We start from the raw sequence: 12,915 nt of genomic DNA on the forward strand, positions 1-12,915 counted from the left end.
AGTCTTAACCCTCAAACAGACCTTTAACCTTGTGGGGTCCAGCATTTTGGGCCCCACAAGGCTGTGCAGACCCCACAAGTATACTGTATTCCCCGGTTTTTGGACCCCACGAATATAGTAAAAGCACACACACACACACACACACACACACACACACACACACACACACACACACACACACACACACACACACACAGAGTTATTGCTCAGTGGGGGTGCCCTGCTCACATCCAAACACCACTTCAAACTCTCAACACAAAGCCTTTTACCTTACAGCTGGTATATGATCTGTATGCATTTTGCGGCTCACTACTGTTCAACCAGGATACCAACTCTAAAAAGAAGGCACCCTGTGCTCTATCTGAATACGGTTTTGGCAATAATGTGAAAAGATCCTGAATGAGGCAGATGAAAGGTAAAACATTCAATTCTGTTTGAGGAAACAACAAAAAAAAGAAAAGTGATACATACTGTAGGTATATTTGTGCTGCACATGTGGCCAGCACTTGATATGCCATCACCGTGAAGAGATAAATACGAATACGAGATAAAAAAAAGATCCAGTAATCCACGTAGGAATCCGTAAAAAAAGGTGCTTAAAGTTGTACAGCTGCACGATGATCAGAGGAGGTTTTCCAGTTAAAGATTCAGTTGTTACAGACATCAACTAAAAAAGCTAAACGATGTGTGAAGATTGGTAGAAAGAGTTATGGCCTACAAAGTAATACTTTATCTATTAAACAGATTTTTTTTTTTTTTTATGTACAAAGGCAAGATTAACGTCACTGCAAACTACCCTTTGTCTATACAACCATTTAAATATGAATATGGCTTGTTATGACTTTGTTTTACAATATAGGTGTTTTGCATCTTAATGGCACACTGGCTCTGTTTACTACATGTTCATTTTTGGCTTAATAGTGCTTTTTCATTCTCAGATTTATTTTCATTATTTCCCTTTGACCTGAGCTCATCTAATCCATCTTGTTTCATTCTCTGTTCTAATCGAACATGGTCTCATTTCAGGGACAATGCAATGTATTTTCATAATTTCCTTCCAGCTTGTGTGTATCTAATGCATTGAGACTCAATTCATTTGATTTTAATGAACTACATAATAAATAATAAGATGGGTAGGTAGATGTTAAAAGTTGCTTTGGGTTGGTTTGTCTTCTGTTCCAAGATAAACAAAAAGATAAACTGAGTTATTGTAAAGCTCCATTTGATCACTTTGGCTGATAAGGCAAGTTGTGTCTTTAAAAGGAAAGTGCATTGACTCAATGGCCCCAAGGCATACTTCCACTTACACGCGCGCACACACATGCACAACAATCACAAAAATCCTCACCCCCTTCATAATAAAATACCTTCTCTCTACTTGAAATTGGTAAACATCTTTGCCATTGTTAATAAATTAAAGGTTCAGCAGTTCACATTCATCAGCTGGTTGCGTGTGTTTGTGTATCTGTGTGCAAGAGTGTTCTGGGTAGTTAAGTTGTTACGTTCACATTGGTCATTGTAGTCCCGTGGCTATTTTGAGTAGCTCCAGGTCTTTGCGCGTGTGAGGTGCAGGTGGCGTACAGCCGTAGGCCTCCAAACCCAGAGGCAAGTACCGCTCCTGCAGCCCCAGGAACTCATCCCCCTGTCCGGCTTGTAGCGAGACCCATGGAGGGGGTGAAGAACCACCCTGGAACCCCCAAAGTGCCAGACTCTCTGCGGTGAGAGGTAGCAATAAGAGTGTATGAGAAAGACAGACTTTGCCCCAAAATACAGCAACTAGACAGACGAAGTAAAGGGAGAAAAAAAAAATGTTAAGCACATCACTGACCTTTACTGTGCAGAGCAGCAGGTTTGGCCAAACCAAAAGAGACCAGATGTGATGCTACACCCACCAAGCCTTCTGGTTGACCTCGTGTTGCCATGAGCACTATAGAACTGTTGGAGAAACAAAACACGTCTGTAAATTAAGCAAGAATGTGCACAACTCTCCTAAACTGGGCTGCTGTATATTTTTACTAAATAGGACATATTTGTCTCAGATTTTGATACCACTGTATGTCCTTGTCAGAATCTGTTTTATTGGCTTATATACTTACATACACAAGGAATTTGACTTTGGTAGGTGTTAACTCTCTATACATTCAACAAATAGACATGTAGTAGTAAACATTCAGTAGACAAATAGTACATACTGTACAATAGAGACAACAATATACATATAGGCACATATCAACATAACATACAAAAATACAAATAAGACATAATATCAAGACAAGTGCACATGGAGTGGGATGTAAAGTGCAAAAAGTAATAGTGCAAAGTAGTGTGCAAGAAAAGCAAACGTGCTGTGAGCACTGTTAGCGTATTTTCCCTAGCTTCACCTCTTTGGTATTCCAGTTTTTAGGTACTGCTCCATCTTGGCGTCCATCTTGGTAAAAGAGGTTTTCTTTGTGACCTTCCCGGAGCAGGCGTCTACTGACACCAGGAAATACCCAGGCTGAGAGAAAACCATGGTCACCTCATTCACCTGGCAGGTGACGGGGAAGAGAAAAAAAATAAGTTAAATAAACCCTGATTCACACATTCGAGACATAGTACAGGTAATGTGTTTGGATTTGTTTTTGTACTTGAAGCCTGGCATGCTCACAGTGATAAAGGAGCTGTTATCTCCTCGCTGCTGCTCTTTGCTGCTGAGAGACTTGACTTGTGTCTGGAGGTAGGAGGTCCATGGCTCACTGGAAAACACAAGCTGACACAGAGACACATTGGTCAGCAATGGTGGCTTGTGTTTTTAAGCGGATGAGCGGACGTCATCTTAAAACGTAGCTCACATACTTGTTTGGCGCCACAGTCTTTGCAGGGTTGTGTATTGAGGGCCGGCATAGGCACCACCGCTGAGGGTGTCTTGGAGTACTTGGGGTAGGCCTTGACCGTACAGTTACAGGTCTGTTTGGAGGACGTGGTGGCTATGACTTTCACTCTTTCGCAGCCTTTTGCTGAACAGTAGCTGTGGCCGTCACGCCGCTGCCGGGCCCGAAGGTAGAACCACAACAAGCTGGGTGTGATCGGAGGAGAAGAGGAGAAATAGCCAGAGTTTAATAAACTGCAGGAAATCAGGGAGCCTCAGAGAGACAAAAAAAGGGATGAAAGAAGTGAGAAGTTTCCGACTGCTCAGTGTGAGAAGGTTAATGCAATTCAGGATTAAAAACCAAGTCAATCTCTTAAAGTTTAACCCACTTCTTTTTTTAACATACTGCTAGAGAGTAGGGGTGGGAATCACCAGAGGCCTCACAATACGATATTATCGCGATGCCATATTATTGCGATTTTAAACATTTTGCGATATTCTGCAATTTATTACCTTTTTTTTTCCTACTTGAAATAATGTCCCCAAAGGACAACTTCCTCAACATCTGTTGTACCTAAAAAGATACATTTCTGGGGCGCCTGGAGCACCCCATGTACCAAGGCTCAGTCCTTACCGCAGCAGCCCGGGGTTCGGTTCCGACCTGCGGCCCTTTGCTGCATGTCTTACCCCTCTCTCTCCCCCATTTCCTGTCTACAGCTGTCCTATCAATTAAAGGCCAAAACACATAGAAAATAATCTTAAAAAAAAAACAAAAAAACTTTCATTTAATTATTTCTTTGATTATTCTAGTAACAAAAAGTTAATGTGCAATGTATATAATAAAAGATCTTGGCGTCCATGTATCATTACATTGTTGCTACGGAAAATATCGCGTTGCTATGCTGTATCGAGCACCAATCCCCCCCCCAGAGAGAGGATTGGGTTTTGTTTGTTCTCACCCAACAGGTCGGTCAAAGAAGTACTTCCGCTCCATCGGCCTCTTCTCCAGCTCTGCGATGGATGGCACAGTACCGTAGTCTGTGAGGTCATCAAAGGTGTTGCTTTGCCTATCATTGATGTCGGCCATAATCTGAAATGTGGTGTCTGATGGGTAACAGAGTCCCACCAGCACCCAGTCATCTCTGAGTGGAAGAAAGAGAAAGAGAGAGACGTCGCATCACAGGGCTTCCCCCAAGACCAACTACAAGTAGTAAAAAGATGTTACGACACTGGTTTGTTAGTAAGGTTCTCCAGTTCAGAATAGTTCTAGCAATGCAGTACACCAAACTGCTGAAAAGTCCAATTTAATGCAGTGATGGTCTTGCCGTTCCCTGAGAGAAAAACACATTCTCATTTTCCTCTCAAAACATCAAGATATTACAGAAATCCCATGACTTGCAGTAAGTGAGCACGCACGCACGCACGCACACACACACACACACACACACACACACACACCTTTTTAAACACACCATTCTGTTATTATGTCTATACTTCTGTATTTGTAAATTTGTACAGCACTTTGGTCAGCTTAAGCTGTGTTTAAATGGGCTCTCGAAATAAACTTCACTTACTTACATACACACAAACCCACTGCTGACTGTTGGTACTCACTTGTCAAAGTTGATGAGAGAGAGGACAACCTCTCGGGGTGCAAGTCCACTCCAGTGCAGAGTGTAGCTCTTGCTCATCATCAGGATGGGCTGGTACTGCTGAGACAGCGCCGCCTGGCTGTTAATCCCCCTCAGTACCAGAGGAGCATTAGGGTATTCATCTCTGCTGATGGATAAACTGAGGCTGGGGGCTCCCTGGGTCTGGATGTACACCTGAAGGAGAAGAGGGTGTGGTGGATTGCAGGTGTCAGGAGGAGTTTTACCTTAGAAGGACTGAATTCCCTGACATGCTCCATGAGACAGCAGTTCATCGGGTAATCAGCGCCTTTCTCCGCCCACTATACCGTAAATTGCGCTGTAGCAAAGTGTTAAGTACTTGTGCTATGATACGGCTGAGTGCAGACTGCGACATTCCCACTGCTGATGCTATGACTGTTTGAAATGATCCTGATGCCAATATTTGTAATGTAGCGAGGAGTATAACAACTGCTGGAATGGAATGTGAACGCTGAGTCGGAGATTCAATGTCATCTTTGGTTTCTTCCAGTAACTGTAATACTGCATGGCTGCTTAATCTGTAACGCTTAATGATTTTGTGTTCACTCAATTGAAAAAGTGTGATCCTTGTGGCAAAAATCTTTTCAGCTCGTCTCCTTGGCCTATGTCTTCGTCTTGCTCGGATTACTGCTGCCATTTCACCTGGAGGCATATGCGAGGAAACCTGCATCCTGGTTTACACCTGCTTTTAAGAGGCGGAGAATTTTCACTGCAAAATAGAGGCACTCTGTCACGGGCGGTTTTTGTACATACCGCAGAATACATAATTAGGCGCACTTTTTGCTTCACCTCCCATCTCTTTATGGGAAACTCCCACTTTGACACGGAAAAGCGCAATTTGCCATTTTCAGTTCCCCTGACAGGCAGTCTGCGCTTTTACCTCAGTGCGGCCTGTTTGTACATACCTCGCCATGCTTTTACGCGCACATTGCGAAACAAATACGCCTGAAGTGGGCACAAACACGTTGGTACATCTGGCTCTCTGTGTGTGTCCGTGAAGAGTGAAAGCTATATTTTCAATGTTCTTCCCTTCTATGAGAAGTTAACATGTTTATTTCCTATTTTAACGGTTTCTGGTATATTTACATGTTCACCAACTGTTACCCTGTAGTAAGAGTCAGACACACACACACACACACACACACACACACACACACACACACACACACACACACACACACACACACACACACACACACACTTCTATCAAGAGGATGTGGTGGAGTGCAGGGGTCAGGAGGAGTTTTACATTAGAAGGACAGAGCGACAAGAATGAGGTGTTGTCCGCCGACATGCCGTACCTGAGAGTAGCGGCCGCTGCAGATCACTCCATTCCACTGGGACACGTTCACACAGCCAGGATGTTGGATCAGGTAATTGTCCGCTCTGCCGACGTAGGTGTCTGTGTAGCCGGTTACCGACCCGTCCACATCGTGGAAGAGGGAGTTTTTGTCACCATCCAGGTCGTTCTCTTCGAACCACTGCCCGGGGCGGCCAAAGAACGCACGCAGACCCACCTGAGGATGTTATTAGCAAGAGTGTTGGGAATGGCACCATATACAGTACATTTTAGCACTATGTATCAATTCAGGGTATTACTGCTTTGCCTAAGAGCCACCCTTGGTAAATGTTTGTTAGGGAGAGCTCTTTTCAATGCAGCTGCCATTTACTGGAACTGAAAATGTTTACTTTGCTTATGTTTGTGGTTTAAAGCTATAGTGCGTAGTTTATGTCGCACCCATAATGACAACAACACTGTCGGCGCGTCCACATGATACAATCCTTCTGTGATCGCACAAACGCCCCCACCCCTCCTCCACGCAGTTGCTAGTAGCCAAAGACGACACGGAGGATTAAAAAAACATGATGGACTCTTCAGAAGAGGTCATTATCTTCACTCGAGCTTCTGCGCGGGAAAGTCACCGGACGCCACAATCTTCTGAACATAGCCATACTGAGAAATACAGAGAGAGTTGGGTGGAGCTGATAGTCTTAATTAGCTTTGTAGCAACTCATTTGGCAATGGCTTGAATGTAACGGACGTTCACTAATATCAAAAAGTTACGCACTAAAACTTTAAGACAATAATGAGCCTTGATGAGCTGTTTTACTCCTTAATTTCTTTAAATCACATATAAGTAAAAGCAGTGCACCGTACTATACCACCACAAGAGGGCACCAGTGATTTACAATGATTTCTCCACAGGCCTGTCTCAGAAGGGGCTCCCCTTTTCTTCTCCTTTTTTCTGTCTAACCGATGCTTCACATAACTGCCCACACTGTGACTCTGAGTTGAGTTGTGACCTAATCAATACGAGGGGATAGTTATAGGGATGAAGCACAAATAAGAGCAAACTGCCAAAGGGGAAACAGTCCCTGTGTACCAAGAGGATGAACACAAAGTGAGGTTTAAAAGGTAAAAACTAAGATGAATAAAAAAAAGCTGCCAGTCCAACAACACAACCAGACCAGAAAAAAACACATCACAAAGTTGCAATGCAATGCTTGAAAAGAAGACATCAAGAGTCATGCTGCTGCATTCACATGGATTCATGCAGACATGATAACATAATATATAATAACACCTTTTGGACAGCACTGGGAAACCAAACACGCATGACGACATATTGCTACGGCAATGCCGTATTGTAAAAAAAAAAAAAAATAGGAATAAAATGTATTAAATACAATTATTTTGTGTCTATTTTTTCATGTAATCATTCTAGTAATGCATGCAGCTTCTTGTAATTTCTCGGTAGGATTTCAAGCTCTGGTCATATAATTCCGGGTGTTTACCGGCTCCTCGTCCAGATCGGTTATGTTTTCTTTGTGTGAGGGAGCTACGTAACATGTAAATTCCGTTGCAGCGGACATCAAAAGTAAAAATGTTTTTAAATTTGAACGGCAATGGCGCCTACCGTTACCATTGCCGGTATTCTCTGCCGGCCTCATTTCATTTCGACCATCTTGCTCTTGTCCACTACAATGATATCCGGTTTGCCGTCTGGCAGAATCCATGTGAATGCAGCAGTATTTACCCTGAAATGTAACATAACCCCAAGTCATATGGCTAGACAAGACACGCTGGGAGGGAAACTTACACCTGTAGTGTCAGTCATTTGGCTGTTATGAGCTACAGTGTTTCCCCTATATTAATTCTGCAGCAGAGCACCACTGACCCACGCTAACTTCCCCCAGGGCCCACCCCCCGCCCCCAAAAGCAGCCAACCTATGGAAAACACTGAGCTATTATAAGCATATTAAAAGCAGATCACAATTAAAACATGAAACAATATACCATAATACTGTAAATAGAATGTGACTAAGCGTAGGGTTGAACTGCTTCCTACGGACATCTCTGTGTTGTCCCTCAGTCTCAGCGGGTCATGTATCCCTCAGTAACTGTAGCGTGCCTCGTTGTCAAAAATAGATGTTAACTCACAGTGGATTGGAAGTTGAGCTGCGACAGGTTGTTTCGTGGGGTGAGCTGCCAGGTGTTCTTCAGGTTGAATCCCACTGCGCTGGTATAACGCTCTGGTGTGGGGACGAAGCCACGAAATGTACTCTGTGTAAGCCGCACCGGACCGTCATAGATCTGGAAACCTCGGATTGGGAACGTCCTACAGAGAGGGAGCAGGGGAACAATCCATGATAAGACAAGTCGATACAGACAATAAAGCAGCAATACATAAAATGGGAGAAAATACAGATTGAGTAAAGAGACCATCATTCAAATGGATGACCACAGGGTTTAGTCACGGACTGGCTAAAACACAAAACTTAAAAAAAAAGGAGTTTCAGAGGAACATGGTATTATAAAACGTAAACACATTTCAGCCAGGCTATGAGCTCACTAGGGTGCAAGACATCAACTGCCTAAGACATGACATGCTCCATAATTCTTGGTCATATGGGCCTATACAGGCAATTTCATTATTTCAATGGTTCTCCCAAAAATGACTTCAACTCTGTTAACATTAGTAATGTGGTAAATGATTTTTAACATCAATCATAAAAGAAAAACATAAGAAAAACTAACCATACAATCTTAGTAAAGAGAATTATAGTTGAAAATTCTAATTTTTTTTCCCAGCAACAATAATTGTATATACATATGGAATAAGCTAAGCTGGTTAAGGTAAAAAGACTGATAATCTTGGATAATAATTATAGAGAAGAATTTTTCCCTCAGAAGAACTTTCCCTCAGACGAGGACCTAAGTCTTACGTTATTGCTATTAATGAAACCGTACTGAACTTTAATTAAAGGATCTCAAATTATCCATCAATTTTAGTGGAACTGTCTATTCTCTCTTGGCAAGAAAATAAAAAGCGTGTCAGCAGCTTTGGCAGTAACCACGATGACGACAGACAAACTGACTGCGCCAGATGTCACAGTGCGGTCAGGAAGCCTGTAAAATGGCTGTAAAGTTGTACACAGTGGTGATAGTGGTCACAAACTGACATAAACCCTAGCATTTAAAAGTAAAAAGGCAGCTATTTATCGGTCTCTAGTTTATGGTATGGTCCTTTTGTATAACAATCTCTGTAATGAGAGAGAGAAAGACAGAGAGAACTGGAAGGAGTCCCTGAGGGGACATAAAGTTCAAAACTCTGGTCTCATTAGGGATTGTCCACTTAGTCAGACATTGCATAGCAGCATGGAGAGGCTCTATGAACGTCCTCATAATGGAAGTCCTATCTAAGACATTGTCAAGGAGGCACAGGTAGTGCAACACAACACATTTGTCTGGTACAAACAATAGAAACAAAAGGAAGTGAGCCGTGACATCCAGCTGACATTCATAGGAGCCAAAAAAAGCCTGCAACTATCGCCTTAATCTTAAGAAATCAAATGCTACATGAGTAATCCCTTTCTACGAAACCACGCAAGTGTTGCCACCACAGTTATTCATAAACTGCTTAAAATATCTACTAGAGGGAAGTCAGTCAAAACAGAACTTCCTTTCACAAGTCCACCTACTGCTTACAGCAGCTGCAGTGGCCTCAGCTGTCGATCCGTCCAACTACCTGATTGCCTCGCTGGCTCGCTCTTCCTTGTTTGTTTTTCCCAACATATTTTTCTTCGCCAACTCCTCACAACACCATCCCCTGCAATTCCTGAGAGAACTCAGTTTGATTTGGATTTTCCCTCAATTTCCTCACATGTATCTTTCCTTCCCTCTCCTTTCAACAGCTTATTCCTCCCTCTGTTTTCTCCTCCTCACCTGTTTCTAGGCAGAGTCCTCATCTTTGCATCAGTCCCTCCTACACCCCAGTATTTGTTCTGTCCTCCGTTGGTCCCTCGGTTTCGGCTTTCACCCACAAACAGAGACTGTGTCACCTCCTGGCTGGAGCCTTCATCTTTCGGGTAGCTGCCGTCACTGGAGAGCAAGAAGGAGATACGGGCGAATATAGATTTATATCACATATGCAAACATTTGACAAACTTAACAAAGACATATACTGCAGGACAAATGTTTGTAAAAGTGTGTACTTTTGTATTTAGGTTTGAAAGAAGAGGAAAAAAAAAACATATTAATCAGGAAAGAGACGCTTGTGACACAAGACATTTAAAGTGTCAGTATCTAGCAATCAATCACGTTTTTTTGGCAAGTTCATCTGGCAGGGAGATATGAAAAGCAAATATGGAATAAATATGAATAAAATCATGACACTGCTTGGACCAGAGTTAGTACGCACCTGGCAAAGGACAATCCCACTCCGTTGTCTGCAAATCTGTTCAGATTAAGGAAATATTTTAGTGTATTGTCCGTTATTGAAATACCATAAGCCTGTCCACCGAAAAAGCACTGAGATTTACAGTTTAGGTTTTTGTGATGACACAATCTTTTCATTTTTCATCAGAAACATCCCAGTGCTCAGGTCTCTTGAAGACATTACATGAATCACATCGCAGCCTATGAGTCGTCTCACCCAGAGTCCTGGATGATGATGTCACCTCCCCGTATCCACGCTCCCAAGTCGTTGTTCTTGAAGGAGATCAGAGTGCCAATGACTGCCGCCACCCGTGGACGGCTAGGGTCAGCATTCTGGTGTGGTCGGAATCTGATAAACACACACACAAACGCGTTTCTATTAAAGTGCTCATATGCTCATTTTCAGGTTCATAATTGTATTTCGAGGTTGTACGAGAATAGGTTTACATGGTTTAATTTTCAAAAAACACCATATGTTTGTCGTTCTGCAGATTGCTGCAGCTCCTCTTTTCACCCTGTGTGTTGAGCTCTCGGTTTTAGCTACAGAGTCAAAAAGCATAATATGAGTACTTTAATAACCTTGTGACGTTCCAATAACTACATTCATTACCTCTGTAGTTTTCACCATTAGCCTTAGCACAATGTCAAACCTCATATTTTCCCCTACTTTTTCTGCACATGTGGTCCTCATGAAGGCGAACGCACAACACACACAAGATAGATGTAACCAATTTGACTACTGGAGGGGTGTGAGTGACCTGATAATCATAACGTCATCCTACTATAAATCTGTGCAAACATAATTTATTTTATTTTAACTGGACTAAAAGTCTAAAGCCCCACTGTTGAACTCTTGAGACTGAAGGCTTCAATGCATTTTGCCTCCCACAATGCACACCACGGGTGGTATTGCAGAGGACATGGTGTCATTAAAGGTCACATGCTTTTCCGTGTTTTCTGTCATATGTACAATGTTATAATGTTGGATTGTTATGTTAAACGTGGCCAAAACAAATATAATTGAGGTAAACATATTTTAGACGAATCCCTGTGAGCTAAAACGTTCAGATTTCCAACTATTCTGAACACTCCGGTTTCAACAGTTTTTTCTACTCTTGGCTAAGTCTTACGCAACTCTAAGCCGGCCTTCTATGATTGGTCGTCTGCTCCAAGTAGACATGGCTGGAGTGGGGTTTTTTTTCTAAGTCACTGCGGTTTTAACATTGCCCCATGTAACTACATGCTAACGGCAGTAAACAATGTCACCTTGGCTGCCTGTGTCGTTAAATTCTCCCCAATTTCGGATCACATTACTCCTGAAACATTTTCTGTTAGTAGTATTTGGTTTAAAAGCCTTTATTTGCGCATTCGCATTTCGCATTACTGCTAAAACATGTCTGATTGGGTAGTGTTTGGTTCGTTCCACTATAATCTAACGTTAGCATACTGCTAACTATTAAGTAGCTAGCAACATGCTAACGCGACATAGCTGTAATCTCAGCCAATGCTGGTAATTTCTCCATAAATTCCGGTCACTTTACTGCTGGGACACGTCCGGTTGTGTAATATTTGGTTAAGAAGCCTTTATTGGTGATTTTTCACAGTACAAAGTCCTGCTACATACTCCGTTGCAGTAGCTCCAGCTACAACTAGTGAACACCATAGACTGTATATAAGAATGGACCAACAGATCCCGTTGCTCTGGACGGAGACCAGTGAAGGATATTAGAAGCACTTTTCCGGTGAGCGCTGAGCGTTACTGCGCAGCCTCCAACTGAGAGAGACGACGTAAATGTGACGTGGGAAACCTGTCTGAAAGTTGTAAGTCTTCTGGTAGCTGTGCCAAGAGAAATCTCAATCATTCCCAATCTTGCAGAGACGGAGAGCGTAGGTATATGTAAGGAGATAACATAGGCACAGGCTAATTATTGCTAACTAAAATGATAGTTAACATTAGTAATTACACTTAAACAGCTAATGTAAGTCCAAACTGCCTGCGAGCTTCTCCTGTACTATACGGTAATTCCTCTACTATGAGACAGTAAGTCGCGTGGTTATGACACAATCGTTAGCATATTTTTACAAAAACGTCTGCTACGGAGCCATAACGTGAGGTACAAGGTAATGGAGCCCTTTATACATTGTCGTGTTTCTTTAGAAATAAACAATGGACAAATAAAGTCTTTAAACGCTTCAGATGTAAAGTTATTCGCTGTCAAAGTGGCGCCAAAATGAATGGCAGTCAATGGAATGCTAACAGGGGGTGATCGCTTTGTAGCATTAAAATGGCGCCATAGGAGGTTCGCGGTCCGAGGAGAGGCTTACCCCCTTGGTGAACACGGAGCGGAGGCTCCGTAGATTCCAGGAAGCGCGCTGGCCAATCAGAGCAGACTGGTCTATTTCGGGAGGAGGGATTAAAGAGACAGGCACTCCTACAGAGCGTCTCATACAGAGGGTGAATACAGGTGCAGCAGCCATGGGCAGTATGAGAAAAATAGTGTTTTTTAATATTAAAGCATGTAAACATGTTCTAGTACAAACACAAAATGAAAGTATAATCCTGAAAATGCTATATAATAGTTGCCCTTTAAATACAAAAAGGTTTATCCCCCATCTTCCCATTAGATTACAAAATATCTTGTGTGCAAACTGAAAAGGAGATTTGTAGTCTTCAAAAA

At 42.5% G+C, this 12,915-nt stretch overlaps 1 protein-coding gene across 2 annotated transcripts in view; it reads right to left on the reverse strand.

Moving 5' to 3' along the window:
• Positions 1–301: 301 nt before the first annotated feature.
• The window catches only part of cemip2 (cell migration inducing hyaluronidase 2), a 35,991-nt gene continuing 23,377 nt past the window's right edge, over positions 302–12,915 (reverse strand). For both annotated transcript variants that reach the window (XM_031305970.2, XM_031305972.2), the window contains exons 13-24: positions 10,455–10,586; positions 10,221–10,256; positions 9,746–9,901; positions 7,961–8,138; positions 5,820–6,035; positions 4,463–4,674; positions 3,808–3,990; positions 2,836–3,055; positions 2,648–2,749; positions 2,382–2,527; positions 1,829–1,935; positions 302–1,713 (exon numbers count right to left, since the gene is read on the reverse strand). In XM_031305970.2, coding sequence (XP_031161830.1) covers positions 1,514–1,713; positions 1,829–1,935; positions 2,382–2,527; positions 2,648–2,749; positions 2,836–3,055; positions 3,808–3,990; positions 4,463–4,674; positions 5,820–6,035; positions 7,961–8,138; positions 9,746–9,901; positions 10,221–10,256; positions 10,455–10,586 — 1,888 coding nt within the window. In that variant the 3' untranslated portion in view covers positions 302–1,513. The remainder of the gene's footprint in view (positions 1,714–1,828; positions 1,936–2,381; positions 2,528–2,647; positions 2,750–2,835; positions 3,056–3,807; positions 3,991–4,462; positions 4,675–5,819; positions 6,036–7,960; positions 8,139–9,745; positions 9,902–10,220; positions 10,257–10,454; positions 10,587–12,915) is intronic.

The sequence above is a fragment of the Sander lucioperca genome, chromosome 2 (genome assembly GCF_008315115.2).
Source record: "Sander lucioperca isolate FBNREF2018 chromosome 2, SLUC_FBN_1.2, whole genome shotgun sequence".
Classification (NCBI taxonomy): domain Eukaryota; kingdom Metazoa; phylum Chordata; class Actinopteri; order Perciformes; family Percidae; genus Sander; species Sander lucioperca.